The sequence below is a fragment of the Lathyrus oleraceus genome, chromosome 6, assembly GCF_024323335.1.
Source record: "Lathyrus oleraceus cultivar Zhongwan6 chromosome 6, CAAS_Psat_ZW6_1.0, whole genome shotgun sequence".
Taxonomy (NCBI): domain Eukaryota; kingdom Viridiplantae; phylum Streptophyta; class Magnoliopsida; order Fabales; family Fabaceae; genus Lathyrus; species Lathyrus oleraceus.
This window is the reverse complement of record NC_066584.1, coordinates 393,728,087-393,747,375: the sequence shown is the minus strand read 5'-3', so window position 1 is coordinate 393,747,375 and position 19,289 is coordinate 393,728,087. Positions and strand designations below refer to the sequence as shown.

The 19,289-nt window shown below is 37.7% G+C and overlaps 1 protein-coding gene across 1 annotated transcript; it reads right to left on the bottom strand.

Moving 5' to 3' along the window:
* Positions 1 to 893: 893 nt before the first annotated feature.
* On the bottom strand, positions 894 to 2,284 carry LOC127095817 (uncharacterized). Its single transcript, XM_051034451.1, has 2 exons — positions 1,776 to 2,284; positions 894 to 1,215 (listed from the first exon to the last, which is right to left on the bottom strand). The coding sequence occupies exons 1-2, from the start codon at positions 2,282 to 2,284 to the stop codon at positions 894 to 896; spliced, it is 831 nt and encodes a 276-aa protein (XP_050890408.1).
* Positions 2,285 to 19,289: the final 17,005 nt, after the last annotated feature.

The window sequence follows — 19,289 nt, the reverse complement described above, 5'->3', positions numbered from 1 at the left end:
GCCTCTGACCCTTAATCAAAATTATCTGTCAACATTTCATCTTCTGCAGCCATTCAATCATATTTTTCTCTAGCCGCCTCTACTGGAGTATTAAACTTTCTTTTGTCAAAGCTTAAATCCTCCTTTTTCCTTGCAGGCACATTGGTGCTAGACTCATCTTTTTCCTTTTCGCCAGCATCCCTATGTTCTTTCCTCCTTCTATGTTCCCTTCTCCATTGAGACCTTTTCATGGGGTTTTTTTCCTTTGTAGTTTTCAGAGATATGGGAGGTTTTTTTGCCAGCCTGAAACTCCCTACGGTATGCTAATGACGAACCTCTATCGACCTCGAAGTTCTGCCATTTTCCTTGGCCGTGTTTCCTGCCATCGAATGGCTTCACCCACTTTCCATTTGAAGCTCCAGCGTTGGGTTTGAAAGAGATGGGTTTAGCAGCAGGACCCTTTCGTTTTGTTTCACTAAGCTTCACCATAGGCCTTCTTGGATCATAGTACCTCCTTGGGTCGAAAGCCCTTATGGGCTGAACAAACTGTTGATCTTGAAAGGCTTTATGACCCCCTTGGTGTTTTACCCTCCTTACTCCCACGAGGTTTTGGGCTGCTTTCTTGTCGAACACGGTGCTGCATCAGGGGCACAACATAACCTCTGGTTGCTTCTTCTAGCACCTCCGAAGGAAATCAGACATAGTTTCGTCTTCTTTGGGGAAGGATATTTTATTATACTCTTCTCGTTGACATTCATTGTCAACTTCCATGGAGGTTTCTTGGGATATTTCGACCATATTAACCTCCATGTTGACATCTTCATTGATGTCCAAATTCTGGAATTGCAATTGAAGGCCCTCAATGGCCTTATCTATCTGCACGAAACCATCAACAGTCTCCTTAGTTACTATCATCAGGTTGGAATCTTTAGTGATTCAGTGTCGAAAACATCAGTGCTTTCATTTGTGGCATTTCCCACAGCTTCCTGAATGAAGTCATTAAAAAATTCTTGGTCAAGATGCTCATAAACCCTAACCATGATAGGTTCGTTGACGAAGTCCTCAATTACTTCGGTCATGTCGAAATCGTCAGTGACTTCGACCATGGTTACTCCCTCTGGCTCCATATAGCGGGCATCAGCCATTTGCAGAGGATTGGAATCGATCTTGATTTGGCTCCTAGGTTTGTCTCCAAACTTGAGTCTCCCTTCTTGGATATCATTCTGAACAAGATCGCTGAAAAGAAAACATTGAGATGTTTTATGACCCAGAAAACTATGGTACTTGCAAAACCCTCTTTTCTTTCTTTATTCTAAATGAGGCACTTTAGCACTAGGAGGCATTATCATTTGACCATCCTTAACTAACAAATCTAAGATTTCGTCACATTTTGTAACGTCGAAAGTGTAAGTTTTATTAGGAAATTTATCACTATTTTCTGGTTCAATGAGGTTTTTTTTCCATTCGACGAGGCCAAGACCTTGCACGCGTAAGGTGGCCCTTGCTTCAACTTAGCAAGGTCGATTTCATTTTTGTCGAAGTCTAAACGCCCATTATAGGATCCTTCGTCATCATTGTTGAAATTGAATTAGGCTACTCTTTTATTCTTATTTGCTTTAGTCTTTTCTTCCTTCAAGCGTTCTAACTGTCGAACCCTATCAGTCAGTTGGGCCACATCTCTCAAATACCGGGTGTCTAACTTCTTCCTAATAAATTAGTCAAGGCCCCCAGTAGCCATTTCGACCAGTTCATGCTCTGGTACTTGCATAAAACATCTAGCTTTGAGTAATCAAAACCTATTCAGATAGTCATCAATTGGCTTAGTGAACTTTCGTTTAATACTAGCCAATTCCTTCAGATTTATCTTTGTTTGCCCCATGTAAAACTGCTCATGGAACATTCTCTCCAACTGATTCCAAGTATGAATCAAACTTTGTGGCAAGGTGGTGAACCACGTGAAGGCATTATTCGTGAGAGGGCTTGGGATATTATATTTTATCCTAAGGCTTTCGTTGTTCAAAATGTCTCCTGCCTCTATTAAATATCTAGCCACATGTTTGATAGTGGATTTAGTAGTATCCCTAGAAAACTTAGTAAATTTGGGGATTTTTGTTCTAGTGGGTGTTTCTGGCTGTATGATATATTCCAACAAAGGTGATGTATAATTTGGCCTTCGAAGGCCAAAGTTTACCCCATTTCGAATCATAATCCTTTTGACCATGGCTGCTAGATTATTATTTGCTGCCATATCATCATGTCGAATCTGCCGTATGACATTATCGGCGTTTTGGTTTCTATTTACCATTACTATCCTTGGCTCTCTTTCCCTGGGGATTTGTGGTTCGATCTTATGGGGTTTAACTCCTACTCCCTGATTTACCATTTCTGGTTGCGGTTGATTTTGTGGAATTTGGTTGATATTAGGGTCTTCTTCGAAGGTTGCCCCTGGTTTTCCCTTACCTAATCCCTCAGAGGGTGTCGATGAGGATGTGGTACACCCAGGAAGTCAAACATTCACGCCATTTGGTTGTCATCTATTGATTCGATTGTGTCGTATTTTGAATCAAAGGATTCAATACGGTGGTCAATGTTTGGGTAAACATTTGAACCATGTCATGGTTGCTTTCGTCCATCTGTTGTCCCCACACTGCTGCAGAATTATTTGTAAGGCTGGGTATTTGTGTTTGGCGTCCCAAACCTGAAGATTGGTTATTTCGTCCCATGTTAACCCCAGATCCCGACCCTTGTACTAGGGAGTTTATGTTGACTACTGGTTCTGAAAATGTCGAAGCAACGTTATGTAAACTTGCCATCACTGAAGTTGGCATTCTATATGGCTGTTCTCGACCACCAAAGGGTATAGAGAAACCAGGGGGTATTGAAGGCCCGTTTAGAACATTTCCAATCGGTGTAGGGGTGTGAGGAGGCCCCTAGGCCCAATGTAAGTAAAAATAGGTTCAGTATGGGGAACCGAATGCGTAGGCATCGAACTTGCCATAGATGGAACCGGTTCAGACACGTGCATTGTTGTCGTGTTCGCCCCTATCGAAGAAGAAGGGGGTGGTATATTGTTGGTTGATGGATTTTGAGAATTTTGGTTATTTGTCGCATTTAAATTCTCCATTCTCCTAGTGGATTTTCCCCTTGTGTAAGACCCCAATTTTGTCCCTAAGATCCCTCATGGCATCATAACATTGCATTTGGCATTGCCTCAAGGATCATTAGCATCTTGGTCCCCTTTGCCTTTGGGTGGGGCCTCCTTGTGAGTGGTTTGAGATCACAAAGCATGCTTGAATTGTATATCATTGCTTTTCTCATTTTGTTTACTAACCAAAAGCACAAAAATATGTCACTAACATCTTGTTTTGTAGCTTGAGCAATCACAAGGTCCAAAGCTTCTAGGAGATCATTGGTACAAAGACATGGTCAAAAGGAGATGAAAACAAGCATGGTAATGGTTCCCAAAGCTCTCATCCATCAAATATGTCTCCCTAGTACCTCAATGCTTCATTTTGATCAAAGCAAGTCAAAGGGCTTGAGGTCTTGTTCTTCAAGGAAGCCCTAATTCATCTGTGCACCACAATGTCTTGCTCCTGAAGCAACCTCAACCCATGGTCAAATAAAATCAAGGGAAATTCTTTAACTCTTCATTTCATGCATATTTGAACTTATTTGAGTGTCCTCAATCATCAATTCATCAAGATATGAGTTGTGGACTTGAGAAGTTGATCAGTCAATTCATCTAACTATTTTGAAATGCACTGAGACCTAACTTTTTATGTGTTGGTCAAATGGAGATGGTTCCAAAAGAAAACGTGTTCTTAAGGACAATATGAACAACTTTCATGTTCATCAAAAATTGATTTGAGGCTTGGAAGGCCATCTTCCATTCCAATACATTATAGGTCATTTTGCCTGAAACCCTAATTGTGAGTCAACTTCCCAAGGACATAACTAATTCACTTTTAATGATTTTGAGGTGGGATCAAATGAATTGGAACGCTTAAGAAGTCTACTTCAAATGTTATGTTGAACAAAATTTCAAAATCTCATAGGAAATACATGTGATAATGCAAGACATTATAGGTCCTTTTTGACCAAATGCATGGAAAGTCAAAAAAGTCCAACTTCAAGTGCCCATAACTTCTCCATCAAAAATCCAAATGATGCAAAATGTAAGTCCATTTTGAGTGTCTTGAAAATATCTACAACTTTGATGTTGGAGGGTTTTCCATTTGTGGCTTGCATCATCAAAACAGAAGGGCTTGAAAGTTGGCTAATTTTAGAAACCTTGCCTTGACATGTCATGCACCTTGCACTTTAAACTCAAATTTCATAAATTTCCACACTTCAAATGAGTTTTTTTCCAACATAACATTTGCTCCTCATACAAATACCTTTCCAACCATTACCCCTATGCCTATGTTTGGATTTTCTAAATGGCACTTTCGAAGAGATGTTTGTTTAGGTACAAATGAGGAATTCACTTGAAATCTTGGTGTATAAGCAATTGCCTTGCAAAGTCACATGTCCAAATTCATTTGGCTGATGCTCAGAGTTCATTTGGCATTGTTTTTAGGCCTTGTGCATGATCATGCAAGCCCATGCAATGAAGCTTCACATGCCATGCACACGGATTGATCACAATTTTCTTGCCACTTCCTCTATAAATAGAGACCTCATTCCATTCATTTGGGATGCCTAATTCAACCTGAAATGCTGCAGAATTCTTTCCATAGCCATCACTAAAGAAGCAATTGCATTTTCTTCAAAAAATTTCAGATCCAAAATTCAACTTCATCTGGTTAACTTCTTGGATCTTAAGCTTCTAAACCTCACCATTCATCTCACTGGTCTTCTGTTTTAGCAAAGCAAGCAAGGCATCGTGTTCAAATCACCAGAACTCAAGCTTACATCCTAACTGGTATTTTCTTCGATTCTCATCATCCATGGACCTTTTTGCTTGGATCTAATGTTTTATGAAGTCCTCACTTGAGAGGCAAGCTAGTGGTAGCTTCAATTTCGTTTTTCCTTGATCTGCATTTTCCACACCCGAATCTTCCATCTCAGATTTCTCCATTTATAGGAATCTTGAGTGTGATTCAAGGTTACAGGGGTGATGTACATCACCCCAGCTTCATTTTGGTATAAGGATCGTGTACTTTGGTGGCCTTTTGAATTTCTGCAATTTGGCCGGAAAATCCAAGCTCACCGGAGAAGACGGTGGCTCCGGTGGCTTCATCATCTCCAGTTTGAATCCTGGCCGTGTGATCTATTTTCCAGATTCAGTCAGGACCCTTGCTTGTTATGACTTTTATTTGTTTTCCATGTGTGTGCATTGACCGTGGATCACGTGAGCGCGCGCCTCTGGATCCTTGGATCTGCCAGCTCAATTAATGAGCTCAGATCCAAGGGCTCTCGTTTTTTTGCATTTTCTAATTTTTATTTTTATTTTCTTTAATTCCTTTTTATTTCAAAAATTAATATCTCTTTCATTTCTAATCCAAAAATTATGGGACCAATTGCATTATTTCCCAAATAATTTCTAGTTTCTATTTCTGATTTTTAATATTTTTTATTTTGTCATTTGATATTTTTTGTGAATTTTCTCTTTTCTGGTTATTTTTAATTCATTTTAAATAGTTTTTGATATTCAAAAAATGCAAAAATATTTTCCTAACCTATTTGAATAATGATAGATCTATGAAAAATATTCTCATCAATTTTTGAATTGATTTGAGATTTATTTGAGATTTTAGTTCAATTAGGTTATTTTTATTCATTTTTAATTGATTAAAAATAGTTTCTGATTTTTAAAAATGCTGAAATTTTTTGTCAAACTTTGTTTGACCTTGTTGAGCTTGGGATAAATTACTTGGAGCTTCCAAGGTTGATTTGAAGTAATTTTGAAGTTTGACCTTTCCATTTATTTTAATTCAAGTTTATTTTAAATATTTAAAAAATGCCAAAAATATTTTATTCATTTCTTGACTTCCAATCTTCATCTCACTTCTGTTTTTGATTGTTTGACCTTGACTTTCAATATTATTGGTCAACATATGAGGATTGGTACATTGTATTTCATTTAATGCACTTTAATTTTGCCATTTCCATTTCTCTTATCCATCTTCTCCTTCTTCTTCTTCTACTTATTTTCTTCTTGATCAATGAGTTGAAGGTTGATAAGTTAGCATTGGTTAGGGAGATTTAATATTCCTTGATTCAAATCTAATTCATCTTGATCAATTGATCAAGTGAATGGCTTTGCATTAAGGATAGGTTGTCTTCTAAATCATGCAAAAGGCTTAAACCAATACAAGATCAATTCTCATTTTCTTTTTGGCATGGCAAGTTGTTGGGTTTTGGTTCACTAATCAAGACTCCTAACTTGTGTTTGTTGCCTACATTATTATTGACCGGCCTCAGATAGTTGTGACTTCTACATAAGTCCAATTACGATTGCTTAACATAGCGCTAAATTTGCCTTATGGCACACTAACTACTAACACTAACTATTGACAATTAACATTTACTTTATGCAATTTACTTTTATGCAATTTACTATTCTTGCACATATTATCCATTTGCTTTTCTCTTTGCTCACTTGAGCACATGTTTATGTTAATGCCATTTGCCTTTTGCTCACTTGAGCACATAATTGTGTATATATTATTGTGCTTGCGTTTTGTTTTGATTGTTGTGGACCAAATGCAAAGAAATGGACTTAGTTTCTAGGACTTTCCCTATGCAAAGAAATGGAGAATTGGACTTAGATTCTAGGACTTTCCTTAAGAAAAATTGGAGTAAAAGGATCTTAATGATGAAGATGGATTAGAAGGACCAAATTTCTAAACTCACTCTTGTCCATTCTTGTTTTACTTCATGGAACTTTTGATGTGTGTGCTTTTGTGCTAGGAGTTTCCATTTGAGCTTAATTGGAGGACCATTACCATGAGCATCCAAAGTGAGAGATACAAAAGCCATTGGAGGATTCTTAGAAGCATGACCTTGTGTTTGATTGCTTGAAATAGTTGCTTGTGATTGCTTTGTTCCAAAGGATGGGAGCTACTTGGATCATCAATATGATCTCAAGAGAGGAACTCCTAGTGTGGTTTCATTTCTCATCCCTCACCTTTTTGGTTTGCTTAGGACTTAGCCATTCTTCTTTTTCTCTCCACTCTAACCCAAGCCAAAACTTTTTGTGCAAGCATTTAACTATTATTTTCAAACATTAGAAACCTAAGCCTTATGCTTTCGATTTTCAAACTTTCTTTTCATAACACTTATTTTGAATTGAATCTTTAAGTCAACTTTGACCATTTTGTATATACTTCCAATTGGTAAATATAACCCATTCAAATTTCTTTTGTGGTTCCAATGGCCACTTTATTAATCAAATTTTTTATAACCTTTGAAATTCTGGTGTAGTCAGAGTTCAGATGTTCTACTCCAAGTCATGACATCTGATCCAACATTGTTACTAATACAGCAAGATAGCTATACAATTAACACTCAGTACTAATGTGCACACATTCACAGTTGTCAAGACATCTGCTACTATATTACCATAGAATGGAAGAACACCCAGTTCTGTCCATCTGGTACAAAGACTCAACAGAGATCAGACATAGCACTAGCTTCTGTTGAGCCTGCACAGTTATCGGCATGATGTCTCAATAGTGATTTGAACATCACCTGTTACAATATTACAGTTTGCTGGCCTTGTACTTGTAATTCCTAAAATAAAGGTTAAACAAGTTAACCTAATTTCCACATATTAGGGTGCTAATAAATAGGCTATTTCTTAGTTTCATTTATTGTAGCTCAGTTGTTAGTTTCTTGGATTTTAGCTCAGCTGTTGACTTCCTGAAGAATAGCCTGAGAAAACTGCTGAAACAGAAAAACTAACCAACCTACAACTTAGCATATGCTGTCAGGAATGAATCTCACAACATTCAGTTTGACGTCCAAATCATAGACCATATGCTAAGTCTGTTATGTTCCTGAAAACAGACTGTGCTAAATGATGTACTGTAAAAGACCAACCAGTCTATACTTCAGTATCAGCTTACAGTAATAAATGTCAAGACATCCAGTTTGACATTTTCACAATGAACCTTATGCCAGGTCTGTTATCCTCCTGGAGAATAGACTGAAATAAATACTGAACTAAGCAAAAAATCCAACTTGCCTATTATTCAGTATATGCTGTCAATGATGAATGTCAAAACATTCTGATTGACATTCAATCAGCATGCTATGTACCAGGTCTGTTATTCTCTTGTTAAACAGACTGGAATACATGCTGAGTTATAACAGACATGATTATAACGTGCAGAAAGAAAAACAAACACAGGAAATTGTTAACCCAGTTCAGTGCAACATCACCTACTCTGGGGGCATACCAAGCCAGGAAGAAGATCCACTATCAGTAGTATTAATTCAGAGTTAAACTCCCCCGTTTATAACTCTTCACTTAATCCCTACCCAATGCAATCTATACCTAGGAACTCCTAGATAGAAACCACCAGTTTCCATTCCTATCACTACAATTTCAAAGTAATGTTAAATAAATTGAACTTGCTTCACAGCTTTGTTCAAGACCATAACAACTCTTACCTACAGGCTTTGAGTTACAAATAATCTCAGCTTTGAGCACTGAGAAACACATGGTAACCTTCCCACAAGTTGGGAGGTTTACCTCACACACACCCCTAATTTTACATTGTTTGAGGCACACACAAACCTAGGTTACAATATGTTATTTATAACCTAAGCACCCAACTAGATTTGGGCCTTCAGAAATCGCAGCAAACTTCTTCTTTGCTGTTACAAAGTTAGCAGAAAATTTCTGCTACAATCAAGGTCTTCAATCTTTTAGTTCCCAAAATATCTCCATATTTAGAACCTGTATATTCTGATTGAGTCTTTAAGACCTCCACCAGGAAGTTAGGATATTCACCAAATATCCTCACTAATCCCAGAATATATACCTGAATTAACTAATTCAGTTTTCTACACGTGTGATGTCACAGTCACGATGTCGTGACATCGTACATGACATGTTGGTCCAGATGTTGAACTTCTTCAACCCAACATATTAAAACAACAGGGGTGATTACATTATTTGTTTTACAAAATTAATGCCAATCCTAAGGTATTAACAATCTCCCCCTTTAGCAAATTTTAGCTAAAACAAATAAACCTTACACTAGACACTACATCCCAATATGGGTATGCACTTCCTCTCTGTCATTATCTCCACCACCACAAACACCAAAGTTGGTGTACATGAGGAAGTAGATGTACAAGAATCAGTTGCATCAAAACCCTTCCCCTCAACAGTAGAGCTTCCTGAAGAATATGTAATGTTAAGTACATAGATGCTGTAACTCAGATCACCAGACACAACTGTCCTCTTAACTCAGATCACAAGTCACAAGTGGTATACCTGGTTAGTGACTCTTGTGCCTGTACCCAACTTCTGCTCGCTACCATATTTTGCTTGCTTCTGGTACATCCTCAATACAGTGTTTCTCTCCCCCTTTTTAGCTAAACATTTATCAATGAACCCTTCGCAAAACCAGATCCAGGCGCAGTATGCCCAAATCTTAACAAATCCCATGGTTTAGAGAGAAAGGAATGCCGCTCTATTGAGAGGAGGAGTGCTGATGCATCCTTTAAATAGACCAGCCTGTGCTTAGGAATTAACGGTAGGAATAAATGCTTGGTCAAGATTCATTAATATTTGCTGAGAAACAGTCAGAGAATCACCAACAAAATCTCAGACTATCTTTGAATACCTTTTATAGCTCTTGACTGTTTCTTTTCTGAAACAACAGTTCTAGTGCATGGAGACTATTCCATATATGCAGTCAGATACGTTGCACGCGATGTCTTAACATTCAACGCGGCTTTTGTCTGCATTCTTCATGTATTCTTCCTATCATCATTTCCTAAGACCACTTTTCGTACCTCCAGTGGTAGCTTGACATCTGGCACCACTACAGTCAAACTCACAAACACCAGTAGGTGGTTACTCCCCCTGTACCACACAATTGTAACACTCGGGCTTTTTCTACTACGCCACACCCATATTTCCTAATGATTGTAAGTTTCAAAAGGAACTAACAGTATTGTCCAAGGCAATGTCATGACATCCGGTCAGACATTCTTATGCTCACTCAGCCTTGACACACACCATATCATCCCAATTCCCAACAAGGGTCCATACCTTGTTATCTGAGAACACATAGACCACAAGCTTGATAATTACTTGCAGCGCAAAGACAGAACTCCCCCTGTCATGAACAACCAACTCTCCTCTTGAAACTTGGAGATCACACATGAACATATCCAACACCCCAAAGTTGGACCTTCACATACTTCCTGATTCAAAGAGAACCCAAACCACTTGATGAATGGAAAACATAAGACGCATCTTCATGTCTTCAAGAGCACACCCTCTGTTCAACCCTCTTGGCTGAACACATCCACACTCTGTGTCAATCTCTCTTCTAACCAGAACAGAAAACCACTTCACAAAATGTTCTAACATTAGTTAGGACATCCTTCACAACATAACAAAGAACACCATCTGATAATCTTCAGATATCACTGAGTCACCAGCTTGATCCAAAAGAACCCAGACATAAATTGGGACATATACATTCTCATCCCATTACAATGTTTCTTCCATAGATAGCTCAAAACTCCTACCACAAGCTCCAAGAGATGAATAGAAAACACCTCCTTCTGTCTTCAACTTACTACTTTTCTGCTCAAAAGTAATTTGTCTCAGACTTTCCTCAAGAATAATCAGCTGCCATATGTTGATTATCTTGATTCTTCGAACTCACTTCTGAGATGTACCAAATGTCACTGGTTGATTACCTCCTTCATGAATCCTCATATGAAAAAGTTAAATGCCACTTATTGACCTCTCCACGTTTATCAGACTTCTCCCAAAGATATTCTGACCTTCCAAGTGAGACTTGAACTTCAAGCTACATGTTAAACAAAACTTAGATTCTCTAAGACATGAACATGTAACATCTTCTCCATCCAGCAACTCCAAAGAACTGCAATGAGAACGATCTTTTTGAAGTACCCAATCTACAACTCTGTAGACCCTTCTATCTTAAGTTGATGTGCCACTTCACCAAATAAGATCCTGATGTTGAACCAAATGTCACAACATTGTGTTTTAACATCTAGCTGTTGAATTCAGCTCCTTCTTCTGCCACTTGAAAGAACTTCCTCCCTACACAGAACAAGAGTTCAACGCTTTCATAAACTTGATTGTGGAACCAAGTTTGAGTAAACAACCTCCATCCTGCAGGTTGCAGTTAAGTCATCCAAGCTCACACCTTGATGAATCCCTGCTTCTTTTCCAAAGACATCAGACACTCTGATGCATGAGACTTCAGAAGGACCAGTTAGAAACTAACCCTTCAGCTATACCAAGGATTCCACTTCCTAAAGCAAGGCTGTTTCCATGATGTCAAGAATGCTGCCACTTGTTCTTAACTCCACAGTGTGCATTAGCCAATCCACTTCCTTACCTAGATCAGAAGTAAACTGATCCAAGTAACCACCATCAAGACTATGATGTCTTCTTCTTCTTGTACACACCAAGGCTGAACATGTTTCTTGCCAGGAAACCTTTTCAGAGATCATATGCTTTTGCTGCCACCAAAGTGATAGATCATAAACCAATGTACTATCCTTCCTGTGATTCTGCATAGGGTCTTGAAAAAGAGATATTCCAACATCTTTAAGAACATCAGTTATCTTGAGCTCCAAGGATAATCAATTAAATACTTGTACTTGGCACAAGTAGACATTGATCTTAAATCCTTTCCCAATTATCCTTTCAGATACTTCCACCATAAGAATACTTTGAAAATACTCTTCTTGTGTCAACATCTTTTGCTTGCAAGCACCTCAATAGTTTTGAGAATCTTTCAAGATTAGACTCACCCTTAGGAATGGGAGAGATGAATCCTTCCTTGCACATGTGTCACACAACAACCAGAACCCATGTGACACAGGTCAACAACCAACCAGACCCTAGGCTGACCAAACGTGAGGAGGTTGACCAAAACTCCCCCTAAAATTAACAATCATGGAAACTCCACACCAATATCCATGCATTGTATACAAATGTCTCAACATGACATACATCATCCCTACTGTAAGACCCAAAATTTGTCCCTAAGATCCCTCATGGCATCATAACATTGCATTGCATAGCCTCAAGGATCATTGAGCATCTTGGCTCCCTTTCCCTTTGGGTAGGGATCTCTTGTGAGTGGTTTGAGATCACCAAGTATGCTTGAATTGTATATCATTGCTTTTCTTGTTTTATTTACTAACCAAAAGCACAAAAATATGTCATTAACATCTTTTGTTTGTAGCTTAAGCAATCACCAGGTCAAGAGCTTCAAGAAGTTCATTTTGTGAAAGAGATGAGGTATTTGCTTGAGGTGAGGATCACATGATTATTATAAGGATCTTACATGAGCCAGGGTTTCATTTTGAAGCAATTTCACCAAGTGGTAGAGGCTCAAGTTAATCAGGACATTTCAAGGTCATCTTAGGCCCAAGTCAACTGTGCAGTCAACTGAGGGCTATGAGGTGGGGAATTGAGTTGAGACACCTCAATCATGTTCAAATAGGGCCTATTCATCATTCTAAACATCCATCTTGAAGATTCAAAGGTCATGGCAAAAGTTACTAAAAATGGAAAATGACCTGTAATTCAAAGTTTCCAAATTTGGCAAGTTTTTGGTCCACATTCAACTTGACTTGTCAATGTCAAATAAGTTTCAAATGGATTTTCGGTGAACATGAAAGTTGTAGATCTTTGTCTCCCCTTTCCAAAAAGTCCTAATTCATGTCCATATGATGAATGATTGAGAAGTTATGGTCATTTGATCACAAGGTGTACATGGAAATTCAAAATGGCATAACTTTTGATACAATGCTCCAAATTGGTTCATTCTTTTTGCAAAATGCTCCTCATGTTCAAGGCATCTCAAATTGACATCATTTGGCCCAATTATGCAAAGGAATCATGACCATGAATTCATTATTTCACACATGTGCAAATTGAAGCAATACTTCATTATTCATTTTTGGCTTAAGGTGCAAGCAAATTACTCTTCAAAGCATGAGCATTGGATAATTTTGAGTGAATTGGAAGCTTAACATGGTACTGTGCACGTGTATTATGCAAGGAGAGCTCATTTTGCATTTTTGCAAATTGCTCCAATACTCACTAATCATGATTAAACAATGGAAAATATGATTAACATTGTGATTAGCATGGAGTATATAAACTGAAACCCTAATCATAACTGGAGAACAGAACCATTTGAGATCAAAATTCAAGAAACTCTCCAAATTTTCTCTCTCTTCGAATTTGATTTTTCTTCACATAACTCTCAAAGATCTTTGCATATTCTTGTTCCTGGTGCTTCACTGAGCAAGATTCATCCATTACTTGAAGCAATTCATCAAGATTTCATGCAGTTCAAGAGCATTATCATGTTAATGGAAATTGGAAATTGAAGTAGATTCAAGAAGTTTCAACCATTCATTTTTGCTTAAAGCTTCATAGGAAGATCAAAGGAGAAGATCTGGAGCATATGAGCGCTTGAGAACACGATTTCCGAGAGCTGCACTTCAAGGTGACTCAATTTTCATCATCTCCTTTTGTTGTTTTAAGGTCATAGATGTATAGATCTTGATTAGTAGAGCTTGTAGATATGATTAGAATTGAATTTGGTTGAGTATTGAGCATGTTATGTTGACTGTAAGTTTAGATCTCAGAAATGTTTGCCTTCGATTTGAACAATATAGGAAGAATTAGAATGAATTGATTTGATATTTGGATTCTATGTGAGAAGGCGGTTCGATTGGTACCGGCCTTGCTAGTTTCTGGAAAAAAATTGTGCCTGAGTCGCCGGAGCTGGCCGGAGAAGACGACCGGAGATGTAGCTCCGGCGTCTGCGTGTTAGGGTTTAGTCTGACTGTGTTTGCCATGTGTGATGCTGCGTGTATGTTTGATTGGCTGTGATTTGTTTGACCTGAGCCACGCATGCGTTTGACTGATGATTGTGCATGCTGACTATTAAATGAAACGGTGCGTTTTGAATGATTAAACCTGGACCGTTGATGCTAGTTGCGCGCCAGATCCAAGGGCGTTGTTTTTTCCTGGCTTTATTCAAATGTTTTAATTTCCCTCCATTTTCATTTGTTATTTCATTTATTTTGTTCATTTTGTTAAATTCATTAAAAATCCAAAAATAGTCCAAATTAATCCCAATTTTTTTCATGGTTTTGTATGGATGTTGTAAGACCCCAATTTTGGGCCCTAAGATCCCTCATGGCCCATATCATTCATATCATAACCTCAAGGATCATTGCATGCCTTCGCTCCCCTCCTAGTGGGTAGATTGCCTTGTGGTTTGTTTCTTGATCACCAAGCATACTTTGCATTTGTATATCTTTGCTTTCATATGTTTATCATTCAAAAAGTACAAAAATATTGTCTGTTTAACCTTGTTGCTTGCAGTGGAAGCAATCATCAGCAATTAGGTCAAAGACAGTCATTGATCAGTCAAAGCAATGGATGGTGGCCATTCTTGCAGAATTTGGGCACCATGATCAATAATCAAAAGTTCATACATCTTGGGACATCATTTGAAGTCAAGTTCTCAAGGAATTAGGGTTTGGAAATCATCAGAAGAGGATTAGTCAGTCCAAAACCCTAGAAAAGTCAAACTTGGTCAACAGTTGATTTAATCAGAGATTTGATGGATAGAATTGATTTGAAGGAGTTCATTCATGCTTATATAAGCCTCATATATCATGTCCAACCTCATCATGGAAGAAAATCAAGTCAATCAGAAAATTTTCCAGAAATAGAAAGTGGACCTGTAATTTCAACTGCCAAAAATGGAAACTTCTTGATCTTAAACTTGCATCATGATACAAGCTCCAAATGAATTTTTGCCCAACATGAAAGTTGAAGATCTTGTCTTCCCATTTTCAAAAAGTCCAAGAACATCAAAATCCCATGTGTGGTTGTCAAGATATGATCAAATCATTTTCACCAATTTTTGAACTTCAACAAGCCATAACTCTCAAACCATAAGGCCAAATTTGGTGGGGTTTTTTCCTACAAACCACATTTTTCATCCTCTTTCCAAAAATATAAATTTCATGACCTAAAACCTTACCATTCAAAATGGCATTTTTGGACCTTTTGCTTTTAAATTCAAAGTTTGACCAAACTTTGACTTTTTGAGTTTTTGACTTTTTCTTGATTTGGTCAATTGGGAAATGTTCCATATCACATTTTTGACTTGTTCCAATTCCAAAACCATCATCATACCATCATTCCATCATCATTTTGGATCAAAATTCAAAATTGGCAAAAGGTGCAAATAGAAGTACATAAGGCAAAATCAGTACAGCTTTTTCTTGTACAACCAAGACAGCAAATATGTTGTCCTTTTTGCAGCCTGTAGCAGCCCAATTCGCAGCAGCACACACCCTCCATTTCACTTGTTCCTCAATTAGCAAAAATGCAAATCACCCATTTTGAACAAAACAAGCTTACCATTTAATTAAGTGATGTTAAACAGGTGATATATAATTGTTTTCTGTCAAAACAAACCCTAGTTTTGCAGCTGCCATCACAGAAAAAACCTCACTCTCTCATTTTTGCTCTTTGGCCAAAACCACATTTCTGCTCACAAAACTCAAAACCTCCAAGGAACCTTTAGTTGATTCATCACTTGGACAATATACTGAGTCCATTTCCACCATCAAACACCAGCTGTACAACCTCCTTCTCCCTCTGTTTTTTCCAAGCACCCTTTAATGGCAAGATGAGATTTGAAGAGCTCCAAGTATTCTCAAGCTGGAAAAGCTTCAGCATCCTTCACTACAAAGCATAAGCGTCGCCTGTTTGCACCTTATTCTATCAATACACAACTGTTGCTACGATTTCTTCCAAACCAAGTAAGTTATCGACCTCCCTCATATGCCCTGCTATGTTATGTTTCTGAAAGGTCTTGGTATGCTAGTTTCAATGCAATTTGTTTTGAATGAAATGGTTGTGACATGTGGGAGAAATCCGAATTTTCCTTTTTGTGTACAAATGAACTTTTGCACGATTTGCCTTGCTGGAATAGATTCAATGAGCTTTGATGATGCATTCTTGTTGTTTGATATGTGCTGATGCTATGGGCTTACTTGATTTGGATTTCTACACATTTTGAAATTTCAAGTTACACATTGATGTTGAGCATATGCTGTCGTATTTAAACCAAACACTTTGCCTAGAAATCTCTCATGTTTGTTTTGGTCTTGTTGTGTATAACATGTTTGCATTGAAGAGCATTATTATTGCCATGTTGTTTTCTTGGTGTTGTTTATGGGTTTGTCGAGTTAATGATGAGTTTGAATGCTGTTGCCTTGTGAAATCCCAATGCTGCTGTAGTTGAAACCTTGGTCCTTTCCATAAATCATGACTTTATGTATGCCCTAGTTTGGCTGATGTTATTGCTTGTGATTATGTGATTGATTTCATGGCTATGCTATTACACTGTATTTGGTCTGTTATCGAATTTGACATACCACTGCTATGCATTGCCCTGCTGCTGTTATGTTGGTTCTGTTATGTACTGTTGTTGCTGCTGTGTCGTTTTGAGAACTCCAAGATTAATTTCCAGAAGTTTTCCTGCTGTTTGCAACCTGACCATTGCCCAAAACCATTTGATTTATGTTGTTGCTGTTGTTTGTTTTGGTTGGTGCTGCATGATGAGGTTACATTGCTTTGTTTTAATTATTGACATTGGTTACAGTTGATGCTTGAATGTTGAACAATTGATATTGGAGTTGTATGCTGTGTGTAAACCCCTAGTATTGCCTGAAAACCCAGATAATTCAAGGTTGATTGACTGCCGTTTGCTATATGTTGCAATGCCATGTTATTGAATGATGTTGCTTGAAGCTTGTTTCTCTGAGCTGAACATATTGTATGCTGTTGTTTGGATGCTTGTTGGTTGGAACTCCACTTGATGATTTTGATGAACACATTATGCTACAAATTGATGATGAATACCATATATGCTGCTGTTACTTTGAAACCTCATGACCATGCCTAGAAATCCATGTAAATCATGTTTGAATGCTGCCATGCCAGTTGTATGTTGTTTGAACTTTGATTGCAATTGACCTCAATGTGATTGTATGAGGAGCCATGCTAATTGAACCCTGCTGGCTGCTTTTGTCTGATTTGCATGAACCATTACCATGCGCTTTGCTTTTGTGTGGTGGTCAAGTTTTGTTATATTGGAAATACCATGTGCTGCCATGCTGTTTATGCTCTATTGTTTGAAGTTGGCTGTATGATGATAAACACTGAATGATGAATGAAAGTGCTGTTGCCATGATTATGTTGTTTTGCTGTTAGCTAGGTTTGCTAAAATAATAAATGATCATTACCATTGCTGGTTGCTTGCTCGAATTTTGGTGTTATAATGATGATGACATGAGGCTAAAACCATGCTGCAATTTTGAAACATGTTGTTGCTATTGTTTGTTCTGTTTGATATGATGATTGATGAATATGATGCTATACCAGGCTGTTGTGATAAACCCTCATTTTTGCCAGAACTCCATTTCATTTTGTCTTGGTTGCTATTTGTCACATGTGTGTAGGCTTTTGTGTTTGCTTAAGTGAACCTGGTTTGATGATTACATGATGCTAAAACCCTGCTGCAGATTTGAAATATTGAATGCTGTTGCTTACTTGCTGTTTGAATGAGAAGCATTGATGGTCAATACCATGTCGTTGCTGTTGTTTGTTTTGTTTGATTGCATAATGATGAATGCATTTTGCTGCTATTAAACCTTAAGCTGCCCATGAAAATCCTTTTGAGAGGCATGTCTGTTGTGTTTGGTTTTAATTAGGTGATGCTGCACGAGGTATTCTGATGCCATGCTATTGTGTGTTGTTATTTGAATTCGTTTGGATATTGATGTTGACTGTATGATGTTCCAAAACCGTGCTGTTGTTCATGATGAACATTGATAATGAAATACTGCTGCTATTGATGAACCATGCTGTTAGCCATGCTGCAAACTGATGATGTTTTTTGATGTGTGAATTTCAAACCTTGCTGTTGGCCTGCTTGTTGCATGAACCATTTATGCCTTGCTTTTGAATGGTGCTTGTTTCGAATGTTATTTATTAAAGATGATGAAGCTTGCCCTACTGTTTTGAGCCTTATGAACATTGTCATAAAAAATTCATTTGATTGTGCTATATGCTGTTGCTTGCTATTGTTTTGATGAACATGATGATGAATGTTGTGGTGCTAGTCAAGTTGTTGTGTTGCTGTTGATCACCATTGCCATGTCGGTTGTTGGTTTGTTCGGATTTCAATCGATATTGAGCTTGAAGATGATGCTGTTGTGTGGTGTGCTGTTTGTTGATTGCTGTTAATGAACATGAGAAGAGTGCCTTGGCCTTGCTGTGTTAGAAACCCCTAGGGTTTTAGAAAACTCAAAAATTCAAGTTGGTTGGCCATGTTACTGTTTTATTGGCTGAGAGCCAATCAAAACATTCCGTTTTGTAAGGCCAAAACGCAGCACTTCAATAAGTGACTGCAGAATTACACAAATGCCATTGTTGACCTTGTTTGCCATGCATTTTGTTCATGTTTGCTCCAATTGTTACACAAACTTCCACAATTATTTGCTCTTTCATTTCAACTCCAAAAATTATGATTTTTTTTGCATGATGATCACAAAGATGTCTATTATTTAATCATGATTTTTAATTAATTTTTGGTTGGCCGAATTTTAATTGATAAATGATTTCTTCACATGTGTGCATGAATGATACCCTTGGCCATTCCAATTGTGAAATTCTCATGTTAAATCCTTTGAGTTTGAATTTTTTTTATGGTGAAACTAGACACATTGACCTTCGTTTCCATATAAGGTTTGTGCATTTATCATGTGTGGATTGAGAGTTATGATTTTTTGAAGTTGTGTGTTGCATTTGGTGCTATGCCATGATCATGCATTTTCCCAATTTTTGTTCACACACTTCCCCACATCCAAATGACTCCAAATTTTTCATGAATGATCCTTTGCATGTCTAGTTGGTGCATGAATTTTCTGGGAATTAATCATGCTGTTTTCCATTTGATTGTGAATTTTCTTCCATATGTGGTCATGTGTTGACTTTTTGTGCTATGCCTTGCCAAATCTTTTGTGAAATC